We start from the raw sequence: 15,165 nt of genomic DNA, 5'->3' as shown, positions 1-15,165 counted from the left end.
CGGCAACTCCGTGCGCATATACACAAGATGACTTCTTATATCGGTCGACTGTGCGCTATGACACTTAATATCAATGTTACCCGTCTCTCCGTTCAGCACGCTGCTGTCACTGTCAATGTCAAACGCGGAACGCCGTCAAAGCGTCAAAGGCGTGAAATTCTACTTTAGTTCAGGGCAAAGCTTTTCTAATTAAATCATTTAAAACAATTGGTAAATCATTATTTAAATGTATTATCATGTTTCGTGATTAGTTTGTTCGTAAATAGAGTCGCTTACTTAAAAGCCAAAGTGTGTTTGCATTAGTAAATCCTGCTTGCTTCTTCGCCACTTTGTATAGTGCAGAAATGGCCAAATCCCAAATAAATACGAAATCGAGAAACTATTCGCGCGATAAAGAGACGTTTTTAAAGGATTTGAAGCAGTTTAACGAAAGTAAAAAGTAAGTAACCCTTATAGCTTCCTATTTATGATCTTATACAATGTGATTTAACTTAGTATGATGATATGGGATAATATAAAAAATGTGATGTTTATTTCAGTATACCGTATAAAATACCGGTAGTAAATGGAATCGATATAGATTTGTACCTACTTTATTCACTTGTGCAACAGAGAGGTGGTCTTAGTAGGGTAAGTTGACTTGAAATTCTAGCGCAGTGCTATAAATATTACTTATGCTATTGTTGCTGTAGGAGCAGTGATAGACAGTAGTTAATACTGGCCTCCTATAGGTCTGGGGTTCAATTCCAGGCACACACTTCTAACTCTTTGGAGTCAAGCAATTAAGTATCACTTGCTTTAATATATTAAGGTTATTTTATCACTTATTATCACACCAGGTAATAAGTAATTGCTAACCTAATAGATGTAATAAGTAAGATGTATAAAAAAAATTCAAAATTTATGCAAACTTCTATTATATGAAAAACTCCTTAAAACATAGAAATTGATAAGGTTCTTTTAGTTTACATTATTTGTTTTCTACTATCTGTTTAATGAAAACTCGTCATAACACAATAAAATAACTTCAATTCAATTTTGCTATATTATTTATGATCAGGAGGTGGATCGCCCAATAAACTCAATCTTTATAAATACATAAAATATAATTTATTATATTAACAGAAAGACATTACTTTTTCCAACGATAACGATAACTCACAAGTGACAGACTTACAAATATAGAACGCTATTTTATTCTTTCTTTACTTTAGATGTAATGAGTTTACATACAAGTATATCACGTTCTAATATATATAGAGTTTACACTATATTTAAAGTTGTTTCTGTCTTAAATTCAATTTACCCAAGTTAATTAGCTTGGCAAGTTGCTATGATTGGTTTATAAAGAAGTTTTATTTACAGGTTAATCAAAATGATAACTGGGAGTCATTTTTACGTCAGCTGAGGTTACCACATCCTTGTATCAATGGATCTACCTTGCTCAGAAAAATCTATGGCACCTATTTGGAGAAGTAAGTGTTTGTATGAATATTATTTTGTCAAGCTATATTTACAAAAAAGTAGGTATTTTAAAGTACCTAGTTACTGTATATTGTGTAATACTAAACTTGTTGGGACAATGCATGGGTGAAGTGAGGGGGGCCGGCGCTGCTTAATGGGGTCATATAAATAAATAATATATTATAGTAATGACGAAATTCATAATAATAATTTTATAATGTTTAAGGTATGAAAAAGCAAAGGGGCCACCTCGTCTGGATGATGATAATGATATGGATGAAGATATATCCAGAAGGGGAAGGGGTGGCGGAATGCCAAGAATCACGTTTGGTGGAGGCACCTACATATCAGGTTATTTTATACTTTGTTAATATTACCTCTCACTTGACCAGTTTTTTAAAGTTGTAAAGAGCAACCGCCGAGTTTCTTGCTGGTTCTTCTCGGTAGGAACGGCATTCCGAACCAATGGTAAATTAAACTTGTTAACGATTCATAAGAACTTGTAATAAGTCTACTTGAATAAAAATAAATTCTATTCTATTCTATTCTGTTGGTTAATAAAATTAAAAATTACTTACAGCATCAGGCGAGCCTCTTCGCACAGGCCATAAAGTGGCTGGTCCCTCAGAAAGATTGACTTTGTCGTTACTATCGCCTATGCCTAATGAACAGGACTTCGCCGTCAACGTGTGCACGGTTCTAGCAGCGGACCACTCTAACAGACTGCCTTTAAGCACCACTCCTCATATATTGGACTTCTTACTGGCTCATGCGGGAGTTTATAACCACCGTAAGTATTTTATCATGATCAACCCATCGCCGGCTCACTACAGAGCACGGGTCTCCTCTCAGAGTGAGAAGTGTTTTAGCCATAGTCTGCCACACTGGTAGACTGTGTCTTCCGGTGCGAGGTCGCCATTCCAGCACCTTGGGACCCCAACCTCTATCGGTTTTCCGAACTATGTGCCCTGCCCATTGTCACTTCGCAAGCTTCGCAAGCTGTTGAGCTATGTCGGTTACTCTAGTTCTCCTACGGAGCTCCTCATTTCTGATTGAAGATTATATTTGGAATAATCTAAATATAATCTTTAAAAAATATTTAAAACTGTGGATGGTGGAAAAAATATTTGACATGAAATCTTTCAAATAGCTTTTCCAAACACCTCTATAAAATAATCAATAGAAATAGATTAGTTACAATAAAATCATCTCTTTCAGCAAGTCTTAGAGACACGATCGGCCGATCATACTTCGAAGCCCGTGGCAGATATCCTCACGATTTCTGGCAGCTCAGAGCAGGAGGTGGTGGAGCTAAGGAGCTAGCAGATGAGACCAAGTTCATGCAACCTGGTCTAGAGCAGCCTGAACTGATGGTGCAAGCGTTGGCTGCTCACAATACACTGACTGACTGTCTGATGCAAGGCGAGGAGGAAGATGATAGCTTGGAGAAGATTGTTGAGGAGGTAAGAACTGTGATAAACTCTTAAGGAGCTAGAAGGTGAGTCTTAAGTTAAGGCAACTTGGTATACTAAAAATTTAGTTTCATAAATTACACACAATAAAAATAAATTGTGTTTTTTATTCTTTACAAATACTTAATAATAAAAGTAGTAGTAGTAAATCCATCCATAGTAAGTATAAATGCGAAAGTGTGTCTGTCTGTCTGTCTGCTAGCTTTTCATGGCCCAACCGACCGACTTTGGTGAAATTTGGTACAGGGTTAGGTTATATCCCAGGGAAGGACATAAGCTACTTTTTATCCCGGAAAATTAAAGAGTTCCCACGGGATTTTAAAGAACGTAAATCCAAGCGGACGAAGTCGCGGGCATCATCTAGTACTTAATAATAGTAGACCACATCAATGTAGATATTATAAAAACCCTCTAACCAAAGTCTTAATTCATATAAAAAATGTTGGTAACATTGTATTCATGATTTCCATAGCATAAAAAATACTGGACTTTTCGTCTATAAAATTGCTGAAAAGTAAATTGCACTTGTTTATAATATGAGGTCTCATAGTTTTGTCTGATCTCTTTAACGAGACATTTATTTTAAGGATCTGCTGGAAGACTGGGTGACGGAACCATCGGAGGAAGACCAGCTGTTCGCACCAGAGCTATCAGGTGGAGCGAGCTGTGTGTACACACAGCGTGTATTGCAAATTGCATCTATTGTACGCTCGCTGTCTTTCCATGACGAAAACGTGCAGTATCTCGCCAGGAACACTACGCTTATAAGGTACTGTTGGTGTCATGTAAACAGTGGTGATGTAAATAATAATCCATACTAATATTATAAATGCGAAATTGTGTCTGTCTGTCTGTCTGCTAGCCTTTCACGGCCCATCCGTTCAACCGATTTTGACGCAATTCGGAACAGATATAGCTTGCATCCTGGGGAAGGACATAGGATACTTTTCATCCTGGAAAATTAACAAGTTCCCACGGGATTTTGGAAAACTTAAATCCATGCAACGAAGTTGCGGGCATCATCTAGTCAAATAATAAATCATATATTGTTTCACCAAAACTTACAGCCAAGATTAGGTTAAACCACTGATGCCTAAAATAAGTTGTACACTCGTGTTATAGGCATCAGTGCTCTCCCCTTACAGACTAGAATATAAAAACAATAAAGGAAATTTATGAAAAATATTATTCAAAACAAAATCATTTTTGACATTCTCTCATTGGCAGAGGATGAATATCCTCTGCCAATAGGCTGGAAAGATTCTCTATCTTGATAACTCAAACTCAAACTTAAATTATTTACTCAGAATAGGTAAAATTTTATGCTTCCTGATGTGAATATTATATTGTAGTACAATATTTGAATAATGGAACACTGTTCCAGTTCCATTATTCAAATATTGTTCCAATATTGTTAAAATTGTAAATATTGGAATGTAAAATAATAATATTATAACAATGAAAAAATATCGTAGTTTCTGCAATGATATATTATATAACAGCTAGCCAGGGAAACTTCAAAATTATTATTGTATAATTTTTATTTTTATTTTTTTCAACACTTGCATATAGCTATTATTATTTATTGTATTACAAAACACTTTTGTTGTAGGTTCTTGTTGCTATGTGCAAATTGCTGGGTGGGAACATTGCGGCAGAGTGGTTTGGACACTCTTGGAAATGTTTCCACAGAACTGATTATTAAGGTAAACATAATTATTAGAGATTCGTCATCATCTTATCCATCACTGAGCCGCACCGCACGGGTCTCCGCTTAGAATGAGAAGGGCTATAAGCTGCCACGCTGGCGAAGTGTGGATTGACAGACTTCACACACCTTTGAGGATGTTATGGTAAAAGACAAAGCGGTGATAGCCTAGTGGTTAAAACGTCGGTTTCGTATTCAAGTTCAATCCCAGGCACGCATATCTAATTTTAAGCAATTGAATATCACTAGCTTTAACGGTGAAGGAAAACATCGCGAGGACACCTGCATGCTTGAGAGTTTTCTTCAACATCTTCAAATATATAAAAGGAAAAGGTGACTGACTGACTGACTGACTGACTGATCTATCAACGCACAGCTTAAACTACTGCAAGGATCGGGCTGAAATTTGGCATGCAGAATGCAGATAGCTATTATAACGTAGGCATCCGCTAAGAAAGGATTTTTGAAAATTCAACCTCTAAGGGGGTGAAATAGGGGTTTGAAATTTGTGTAGTCCACGCGAACGAAATCGCGAGCATAAGCTAGTTAGAGAGAAAAAACCAATTATACCTATTCTTTACCATACAGGCTATCGTGTATGAAAGAGTATTTTATATGTATTTTGTTCCAACCAGGATCCGGCAACATGTTTAATATCTCGCCACGTGATATCAACAATCCAGTCGGCGCTCATATCGCAGGACCGCGCCAGAGTTCTAGCGGCTTTAGAGCTGCTCAATAAACTGGCCCAAAACGAGGCCAATGAGGATGCTTTGCTTAAAGCGCTGGAAGCTAAGGTTTGACATGGTCATTTTACTATAATAAGTATACTTTAAATTTTACTCTCTTCTAACGCGTCTAAACACAAAAAATAGAATAAAAGTGCCAATTGTTTGCTTTATTGCGTCGGCTAAATCTTAGTATATAATGACTACGATGTATGGCTTTCTATAATTTTATATGACCTTTTCGTATGAACTTGGTTTTGAGTAAATATTATCTGTGGTTGATTGGTTCATTCAGATTCTTTTGCAAAGAATATTAAATTCTATTTCTATAGGCATAAATCTTAAAATCAACTGAAACGCGACAGCATTTTCGTGGATATTATATGGCCGTGCGACGTGCGCGCAACGCATGTCCTTATATGTTCCTTAAAACAAACTTAAATTGAGCCTTAAAACAAGGCTGTTTAGTTCCATTTTACTTTGATGTTATAGTGATTTGAGACTTAAATTATATCAACTTTGTCAAGAATCGAGGTGTACCTAGAGAAAAAAATATCGACGAAATCGATTCAACACAGATTTACAAAAATAATTTCATTTCCAGGTGTACAGTGACGTATGCGCATTACTAACTCTACGTGATATCATGGTGCTGGTTTGCACGTTGGAATGCGTATACGCACTGACGGCGCTAGGTGACCGCGCGTGCGAGGCGGTCGCTAGAGTTCCCGGGTTACTGCAAACACTAGTCTCTTTAGTTACGGTCGAGGTAAGTCACTGAAATAATATTAAAATACCAATCTGCAGTACGTCAGATATCCATGCATCATCATCATCATCATCATCATGATCAATCCGGATTGGTAGACTTCACACACCTTTGAGAACATTATGGAGAACTCTCAGGCATGCAGGTTTCCTCACGATGTTTTCCTTCACCGTTAAAGCAAATGATATTTAATTAATTAAAACGCACATAACTCCGAAAAGTTATAGGTGCGTGCCCGGGATCGAACCCCTGACCTCCGATTAGAAGGCGGACGTCCTAACCACTAGGCTATCACAGCTTATCCATGCATACTAAACTTAAATATATAAAAGGAAAAGTGACTGACTGTGTAACTGACTGACTGACTGACTGATCTATCAACGCACAGCTCAAACTACTGGACCGATCGGGCTAAAATTTGGCACGCAGGTAGCTATTATTACGAAGGCGTCCGCTAAGAAAGGATTTTTGAAATTTCAACCCCTTAGGGGTAAATAGGGGTTTGAAATTTGTGTTCTATAAGCTAGTATTTAGATAAGAAGGATTTTTCTTATTATAGTTATTATTTTTACAGGCACAAAGCTACGGGCCCCGTGCGTGCATACTAATGCGCGTAGTGGAGACCGTGAGTGGGCCGCAAGCCGTCGCCGCTGTGAGTGAAGCCCCACCACACCAGGCCCCAGCTACGCAAGTAAGAGATATATCATGATATATGCCGCACGATCCAATAGAAAAATGGCGAGTGGATCATTTGATTCCTTAGTACACGCTCCGAAATATATCCTAAATCCAAATGCCTAATAAAGGTCAGGGGTCGTACAACCGACAAGTTTTGTATGAAAATGTCAAAACAATATTGAAGCATTACTTTAAGCGATGGTAGTAGGGCCCCACCCCAGGTCAGCCATGTACTTACTGTGTTTATGAGCAGTGCGCTAACTGAGGCTTGGTCTCGAGGCCCATACACCAATAGACTTTAGCTTGTCGAAGACACAACAACAATTAAGGCATTAAATAAATAAAAATATTTTTTCTTCTATTAAACTTGTAGGCACGCATCCACCGTCGTTGTGAGACTATAAAATCGGATACGCCGTTTGTAGTGATTATACCTTCCCGATAAAAGACGCCCTAAGCACGTCCTCAACGATCCCGACGATCAAATCATGACCGACAATGCTCCCTATCTCGTAGGGCTACACAATACAATCTCATCACAGCGTCTTCGCCGGCGAAGACGAGGTCCCCGATTTCTAACGTCACCCGGACGTGGACTCACGCCACGGCCTCGGGGGCGTACGGACTAACCAGTAGTCCAACAACTCCACCCATCCCAACATCATCCTAAGCCGTGGTCCGAGCCTCACAGGAGGCGCCCTTAGGAGGACGTTGCCCCCCGACCTCTCGAATTATTTGCTCTAGCCCTAGGGCTCACCCCCAGGCGGAGCTTCGCGCTCGCCAACCCCCCCCGGTGACGCTGTAGCGGCCATTAGAGCCTACGCAGCATAGTCAATCCGAAACAACACACAAAAAATTGTAGTGATGCATTATTCGTGTGGCTCTTGTCGAGGGCACTACTCAGTAGACACTGTACTGTAGGTTATTATAATTGTTGTTGTAACCTAATGTGGTTTAAGATGTTGAGGTTATAGTACTAGGTTGTGGTGTGCTAGGTTAGATGGTTGGTCTGGGACCGGTATGGGGATGGAGGAGCCGGTGTAGGTAGGGCCTTAGTTAGTGTTGTCTATACTCATAGTAGACGTTGGTGTCACGACTCATAGCTAGTGAGGGTTGCTATAGTTATCGTCGAGGGTAGATTGTGTTGTCTCTCGTAGTGTGCGAGAATATTGTCAGTGCGCCCACGAAGGCTCGGTTAATCTAAAGGTTTTAATCCTGACGTATCCGGTTAACCATTACCTAAGGTTACTTTTAGTGATTTAGTCTTCAATCTCAATCATAATCGCATCCTTCTGGAGGTGAAGAGCCTGCAAACTTTTACAACTATTTATGAATCGTCACTTACCAAATTTACCACTGGTTCGTAATGCCTCATTAGTTTTCAAAAACCTTGAAAATAATATGTATTTCAGTCGCAACCAACTACGCCATCGAAACCGACTGCAGAGCCCCCGCCCTTGGCCGCAGCATCGAACCCCACACCCACGGCCGTGCCTGCCTCGGCGCCCATGTCCACTCTGCAGCAGTCACACTTACAGCAACGAACTGTGCAGGTATAACCAGTGTTGCCAACTTAGTGCTATCTCCAGGGAAAAATAGGCCAAGTGCGAGTCTGACTCGCGCACCGAGGGTGCCGTACTACAGTCGTATTTTTTCGTCATTTTACACGACAAATCAAAAAATGTCACTACTCCTATTATAAATGCGAAAGTGTGTTTGTTTGTTGTTGTTTGTCCGTCAATCACGTCGCAACGGATCGACTTGGTTTTTTGCATGGGTATAGTTTAAAACCTGGAGAGTGACATAGGCTACTTTTTATCCCGGAAAATCAAAGTGATCCCACGGGATTTTCAAAACCTAAATCAATGCGGATGAAGTTGCGGGCATCTGCTAGTTTCTTTACAATAAAACCGTTTAATTAAAAAAAAAATGTAGTTACTTTATTGCGGTCAGTTTAGTGCATTTTTCAGGTTGGTTTTGGTAGTGATTTTTATGAAAAGTAGTTGTTAACACTCCATATAACAAGTACGCGTTACCAACGCGCATTATCTCTTAGGACGTTTGTGCACTCATCCGTATTCGGTTCGTATCCGTGATTCTTCGACATTGCCGTCATACAAATACGTACAGTACGCGGCCGAAAGTGATGAACATCGGCCTTTAGAATGACATTTCATCTTTGTAGAGTCTTGTCGTTGTCTCTGTCACTCATACCCATATGACGCTTTGTCGGTTTCAGCGACCGAGACAGTGCTCTACAATTCTGCTGTCTCCTTCTGAAGATCGATGCTTATCACTTTTGGCCGCGTACTGTACTCTTTCGATTCGTATTTTTACGGAATCCGTGATTTCACGGATGAGTGCACAAAGGCCCCTCTATATTGTATCTTCCGTGTATTTTCCAGGAAAACGAGCATTTCGTGCAAGCGTGGCTGCGTGCTACGTACGAGGCTCTACCGCCCAACGACAACAGCACATGCGATGCGGCAGACGTGTACAGGCAGTACCTGACGTGCTGCACCAAACTCTCGCGGAAAGGGGTCATTGCGCCTGCGCACTTCCCAAGGCTTGTTAGGTGGGTAAACGACCTAGCTTGCTAGTCCTATCCACTCGGTGAGATAAGACCTTATTAAAGATCAAAACTTCATTGAAGTCTTCACAAAAGTCGCATCCGTAAAATTCGTTTGCGCAGAAAAGAGTAACCTAACGCCGACTGAAACCAAATGTACACCAATGAAATGCAGACCTTATTGCTCGACGTTAAGATTTTAAACACAAGAAAAAAGAAAAAAATCAAGCAATTCGTCCTGACCAAGAAGTCTTGGTCAGCACGAAATGCTCGTTTTTTTTTCTTACACACCTGACTCTTATCTTGCTAGTCCTATCCACTCGGTGAGGATCGAAACTTCATTCAACCACCTGGATGCCTGGTACACGTCGACCGCCCGTTGTGCTAGATCCCTTTTTCTTCTTATTTTTCGTCGTAACACTCTTTGCAGTGTGGTTGTGGTCATCACGAAGTGATGTTTTTGCGGGCAGATGTTATACGCCTCACGAACATTCGCCACTTCCTGATGGCCGATAGTCTGGTACATTCGTGCACGGTACCGCCCACAGCGGACTTAATATGGTCGGTCCATCGCGTAGGTGACCTTCCTCGCCCTGTGGTACTCTCCACCTTACCGTGCACTACAAAACGCTCAATGGACTCTGACGCCGGGAGACGTATCCGAAGAACTTTAGTATGCGACTCTGTTTTGACGCTAAAAGACGATTTTTTGGAGTATAGATACTTTGGTACGAAATTCAGTCCATGAGACTCCTAGCATTCGCCTACAGCACCACATCTTCAGAGCATTAATCTCGACCAGTCGCAAATCCAAGTCTAAAAATGTGGAAAAAACAAGTGTTTGAACGAACCAGATCTCGTAGCTCCTTCCTTCTTCCACGCACATGGAAACTGTGGAACCAACTCCCTTCGGCGATGTTCCTCCACACTACCTGTGAAATGGTCTATCTCTAATGAAAACTATTGTATAACAAGAATATTTTTTCTAATTTTAGAACTGTATTCGGAGGCACAGTGGGACCTAATACCATAAGCACATCGACCGGTGAAACTCAGCACGTGTACATCGGCATACGACTGAAAAATCCGCCCACTAGGACCAACCCACCTGCTGGTAAGTGACACTGATTTCATATTTATCTGTATAAACAGCCCCCCGATTGTGTAAAAAAAACCTATTCATCGTAACCGTAATCGGCAGCAAATCTACCCCTTGATTGGCTGTGAAAAAATGTAAACAGCTAATTCAACCAATCAATGGGCAAAAATAGGGTCTTGCACTGTAGTAATAAAATGACGTGATTTTTTTGTACAGCGGTAGTTTATCGGACTAGAATTCTTTATTCTAGACAATAATTTAAAAATTTCATGATTTTTATTTATTTTTAAAATAAATCATTAAAATCAATAAAAAAATCATTTTTTTAAAATTATTCTCTTTAATAATAAATTCTAGTCTCATGAACTACCGCTATACAAAAAATCACTTCATTTTATTACTACAGTCCAAGACCCTATTGAAAAACATCTTTCTCATAAGCAGGCCCATCGTCGCCCATTCTGAAAGCTCAGCTGACGAATAAGCCCGCAGTAAGCGAGCCCAAGCCACCGCCGCCTCAGCCTCAGGTAAACTATGACTTACAAATTATACTATGACTTGGTGGGATTTCTAAGCTTTAACCTCCAGTACGATTAAAATGGTCGATTTTATATCAATTTTATATGCCAATAAATTACGCTCGGGCGCTCGACTGGCGCCACCCGTCATGTCCACAGATCCGCGCGCTACGACTTTGAATGCTTTCCTGTTTTTTGTATGAGCTTAGGTTTGAGTGAATGTTGTATATATCTCTATGGTTCATTCAGATTCATACTCAAAGAATATTAAACTCTATTTCTATAGGGATAAGGCTTATAATCGCCTGAATAGATCTGAAAGGCGACCGCATCTGCGTAAAAAAAGTTGGGTCGGATCCGCCCCGGCGACACCGAGGCGGCGCGCGCTTTTTGGTCACGTGGCTCCGGTCGGAGCGGATACAAATCGTAGAGAAAGTAGCTTAGAACATCCACGCAAGGTTTCACCATTGTCAACCGATATAGGTCTGCTGAAAATAGGTCTGTTGTAGGGACTTTCAAACGCCACACCATTAATCTTTTTCCGTTGCAGCGTGACGTTAATATAATTAATTATGTTAAAAAAAAGAGTTTTTTTTTTTATATTATGCTCATCAGTACCCTTATTATAAATGCGAAAGTGTGTTTGTTTGTTGGTTTATTGGTTTGTTGGTTTGTCCTTCAATCACGTCGCAACGGAGCAACGGATCGACGTGATATTTTGCATGGGTATAGTTAAAGAATTTTTATCCCGGAAAATCAAAGTTTCCCCTGGATTTTGAAAACCTAAATCCACGCGAACGAAGTCGCGGGCATCACCTAGTTAATAATGAATTCTAGCCCCATAAACTACCATTATAAAAAAAATTACATCATTTTATTACTACAGTCCAAGACCCTTTCCTACTTTAAGCTAAAGTCAGAAAAGCAGGTTAAATTTAACTAATTTTATAAGTTATTAAAATGTTCCCTCATATAAAGTTTGCACGTGGATATAGATCACGACGCGTAAAGGCTCATCGGGAGTTTTAATCTTTAAAATAACCCAACTGCAATATTAACTTGATTAGGGCACAATTGCTATTGCAACCACATAATCAAAGTAGCGACCTAAACACAAAAAGTATTTAATAGTCGTCGAGTCTCGAGTCGGAACGAGACTGGCTTTTTAAGCCAGTTTCGTTCCTTTGTGTTGTTTCGGATTGACTATGCTGCGTAGGCCCTACTGGCCGCTACAGCGTTACCGGGGGGGTTGGCGAGCGCGAAGCTCCGCCTGGGGGTGAGCCCTAGGGCTCGAAGAAATAATTCGAGAGATCGGGGGGCAACGTCCACCTAAGGACACCTCCTGTGAGGCTCGGACCACGGCTTAGGATGATGTTGGGATGGGTGGAGTTGTTGGACTACTGGTTAGTCCGTACGCCCCCGAGGCCGTGGCGTGAGTCCACGTCCGGGTGACGTTAGAAAACGGGGACCTCGTCTTCGCGGCGAAGACGCTGTGATGAGGTTGTATTGTGTAGTCCTACAAGATAGGGAGCATTGTCGGTCATGATTTGATCGTCGGGATCGTTAAGGACGTGCTTAGGGCGTCTTTTATCGGGGGGGTCGTTTCGGTCAGGGTCGCGCTTAAAAACCTTCAAACACCGGTATTTATACAAATCGATTCAAGATGGCTCCCCCGCCACAGATCGTGTGACATCGGATGAGTCAAATATTGTCTAATTCATTAAACTACCTTCAATAAGCTAACACTACTTTCAGATCGTGCAGCAACCCCCCCACCCCGTGCTGTCGCAGGCGTTAGAGTCGACTCCATCCAACACGTCCCTCATCAAGCACCTGCTGGCGCACAAAGTAAGCCCCGCACCTGCATCGCACGCGCAAGTAAGTCCACTAACACTACTAACTTACACACAGCACTTATAGATTTGATACATGATTGTTTTTAGTATAATATACATATATCGGAGAATCGTTTAGATTTAATTTTACGTGGTCTATTCCAATGTCTGCGATGTTGTTTTTCTCATTTTTTAGCAGTCAATGCACACATGCGGTGCAGTCAGTCTCTCGTCACGAATGTGTCGACAGAAAGCACTATGAGGAAGTTTCAGGGCGAACGTTCCGTAAAATTTTCATATATGGCGCTGTTTACTGCACCCACTAAAAACAAAAAATGATTTCCGAGCGAAGGTATACGCTATAATAATTTGTACGTAAAGCATCCTGCAAAACAACGTCAATAAAACATACAGACAGCCAGACAGCTCTTTCAGCTCTGTCCTCTGAGGTTGTTAACTCAAGACTGGTTGAAAACTGCAGAGACACCCTGGCCCAATACCGGGTGGTTCTACGCTAGGTACCAGAGCATGCTGGAATAGTTAGCAACGAAAATGCTGACATTCTGGCTAAATCATATAGATATTGGCATTATTTTTCTTTTTTAGTGGGTGCAGTACACAGCGCCATCTATGAAAATTTTATGGAACGTTCGCCCTGAAACTTTCTCATTGACTGATAATAGTTTATTATCTATGGATTGTACTTCTTAATTTACGAGTAGGTTCTATTCAAATCATTTTAGTAAGGATTATGAAGTCGTATGTTCGTATGCATTATAATATTCTCCGACATATTATAGTACTTTGATTTCACGTAGGCATACTTTACTTATGGTAACCAAGTGTACAGACACGCTACTTATGTGTGTGTGAAGACGAGTAGCGTCAGTACGTAAATCTTTTTTTAATTTTGATTTTTAAAATTTTTTTTTTTTAGTATTAATTTTAGCCCCATAAAATGCCGTTATACAAAAAATCACGTCATGTTATTACTACAGTTCAAGATTCTGATTTTCACTATTACTTAGATAAATAGATAGAATAGAATAGCCACTAGAAACATGAATGAAATATTTTTAGATCTGTTCATTAAATGTGATTTTATTTTAGATTTCTTATACTCTAGACAGGAGAAAAGGTTGCGACCTGATAATAATATGTTGACCATATCTGGTAAAAAACGTTTATAAAAAAACAAAATTAACAAAATGCATGTACAAAGAGTACTTATTAAAACACTAAAAGATATGAATTTTGATACGTAGTAGCAAAAAATAGTTGCGCATGTCAAAAAAACTAACCGTAATTTTGGGTAGAAATCGAAACTAGGCATGCAAAGATAGCTTATTGGAAGCATGTTAAGGTTTTAGCTTCTTTTTTAGGGTTCCGTAGCCGAATATCAAAAAACGGAAGCCTTATAGATTCGTCATGTCTGTCTGTCCGTCTGTCTATCCGTCTGTCCGTCCGTATGTCACAGCCACTTTTTTCCGAAACTATAAGAGCTATATACTGTTGAAACTTGTAGATGTATTCTGTGAACCGTATTAAGATTTTTACACAAAAATAGAAAAAAAAACAATAAATTTTGGGGTTCCCCATACTTAGAACTGAAACTCAAAAAAAAAAATTTTCAACAAACCTGTACGTGTGGGAATATCTATGGATAGGTCTTCAAAAATTATATTGAGGTTTCTTTTATCATTTTTTTCTAAACTGAATAGTTTGTGCGAGAGACACTTCCAAAGTGGTAAAATGTGTGGTCCCCCCCCCCCCGTAACTTCTAAAATAACAGAATGAAAAACTAAAAAAAAATATATGATGCACATTACCATGCAAACTTCCACAGAAAATTGGTTTGAACGAGATCTAATAAGTAGTTTTTTGATTTATCGTGCAAAATGTCGATAAAATACGATTACGATACGGAACCCTCAGTGCGCGAGTCTGATTCGCACTTGGCCGGTTTTTGTTGTTGAATTTTACTAAAACTTAGATATCGTTTGATTTAGAAATAACTATGAATACAATTTATTCCGTAGGAATGTAAAATTATGTATTTTTTGGATGTTTATTACGAATTTGATATAATGTTTGATGACTGAATCTAAATATATAAAATGGAAGAGGTGACTGACTGACTGACTGATCTATCAACGTACAGCTCGAACTATGGACGGATCGGGCTGAAAATTGGCATGCAGATAGCTATTATGACGTAGACGTCCGCCAAGAAAGGATTTACGAAAACTCAACTCCTGAGGGTGTTATATAGGGGTTTGAAATTTGCGTAGTCAACGCGGACGAAGTAGCGAAAATCTTCTTTCT

General features: G+C 39.8%; 1 protein-coding gene across 12 annotated transcripts in view; it reads left to right on the top strand.

Annotated features, from left to right (window-relative positions):
- Positions 1-168: 168 nt before the first annotated feature.
- Positions 169-15,165, top strand: part of Bap170 (Brahma associated protein 170kD) — a 42,513-nt gene continuing 27,516 nt past the window's right edge. For 9 of the 12 annotated variants that reach the window (XM_069506159.1, XM_069506156.1, XM_069506162.1 and 6 more), the window contains exons 1-16: positions 169-439; positions 540-630; positions 1,366-1,475; positions 1,691-1,815; positions 2,045-2,254; positions 2,683-2,927; positions 3,524-3,705; positions 4,549-4,642; positions 5,280-5,441; positions 5,977-6,141; positions 6,716-6,832; positions 8,232-8,372; positions 9,225-9,394; positions 10,384-10,502; positions 10,929-11,014; positions 12,761-12,883. In XM_069506159.1, coding sequence (XP_069362260.1) covers positions 345-439; positions 540-630; positions 1,366-1,475; positions 1,691-1,815; positions 2,045-2,254; positions 2,683-2,927; positions 3,524-3,705; positions 4,549-4,642; positions 5,280-5,441; positions 5,977-6,141; positions 6,716-6,832; positions 8,232-8,372; positions 9,225-9,394; positions 10,384-10,502; positions 10,929-11,014; positions 12,761-12,883 — 2,235 coding nt within the window. In that variant the 5' untranslated portion in view covers positions 169-344. The remainder of the gene's footprint in view (positions 440-539; positions 631-1,365; positions 1,476-1,690; positions 1,816-2,044; positions 2,255-2,682; positions 2,928-3,523; positions 3,706-4,548; positions 4,643-5,279; positions 5,442-5,976; positions 6,142-6,715; positions 6,833-8,231; positions 8,373-9,224; positions 9,395-10,383; positions 10,503-10,928; positions 11,015-12,760; positions 12,884-15,165) is intronic. The other 3 variants (XM_069506163.1, XM_069506152.1, XM_069506155.1) reach the window with 2 other exon arrangements.

This window comes from Maniola hyperantus, chromosome 22, assembly GCF_902806685.2.
Source record: "Maniola hyperantus chromosome 22, iAphHyp1.2, whole genome shotgun sequence".
Classification (NCBI taxonomy): Eukaryota; Metazoa; Arthropoda; class Insecta; order Lepidoptera; family Nymphalidae; genus Maniola; species Maniola hyperantus.
The sequence above is the reverse complement of the archived record's forward strand: the minus strand, read 5'-3'. Positions and strand labels throughout refer to the sequence as shown.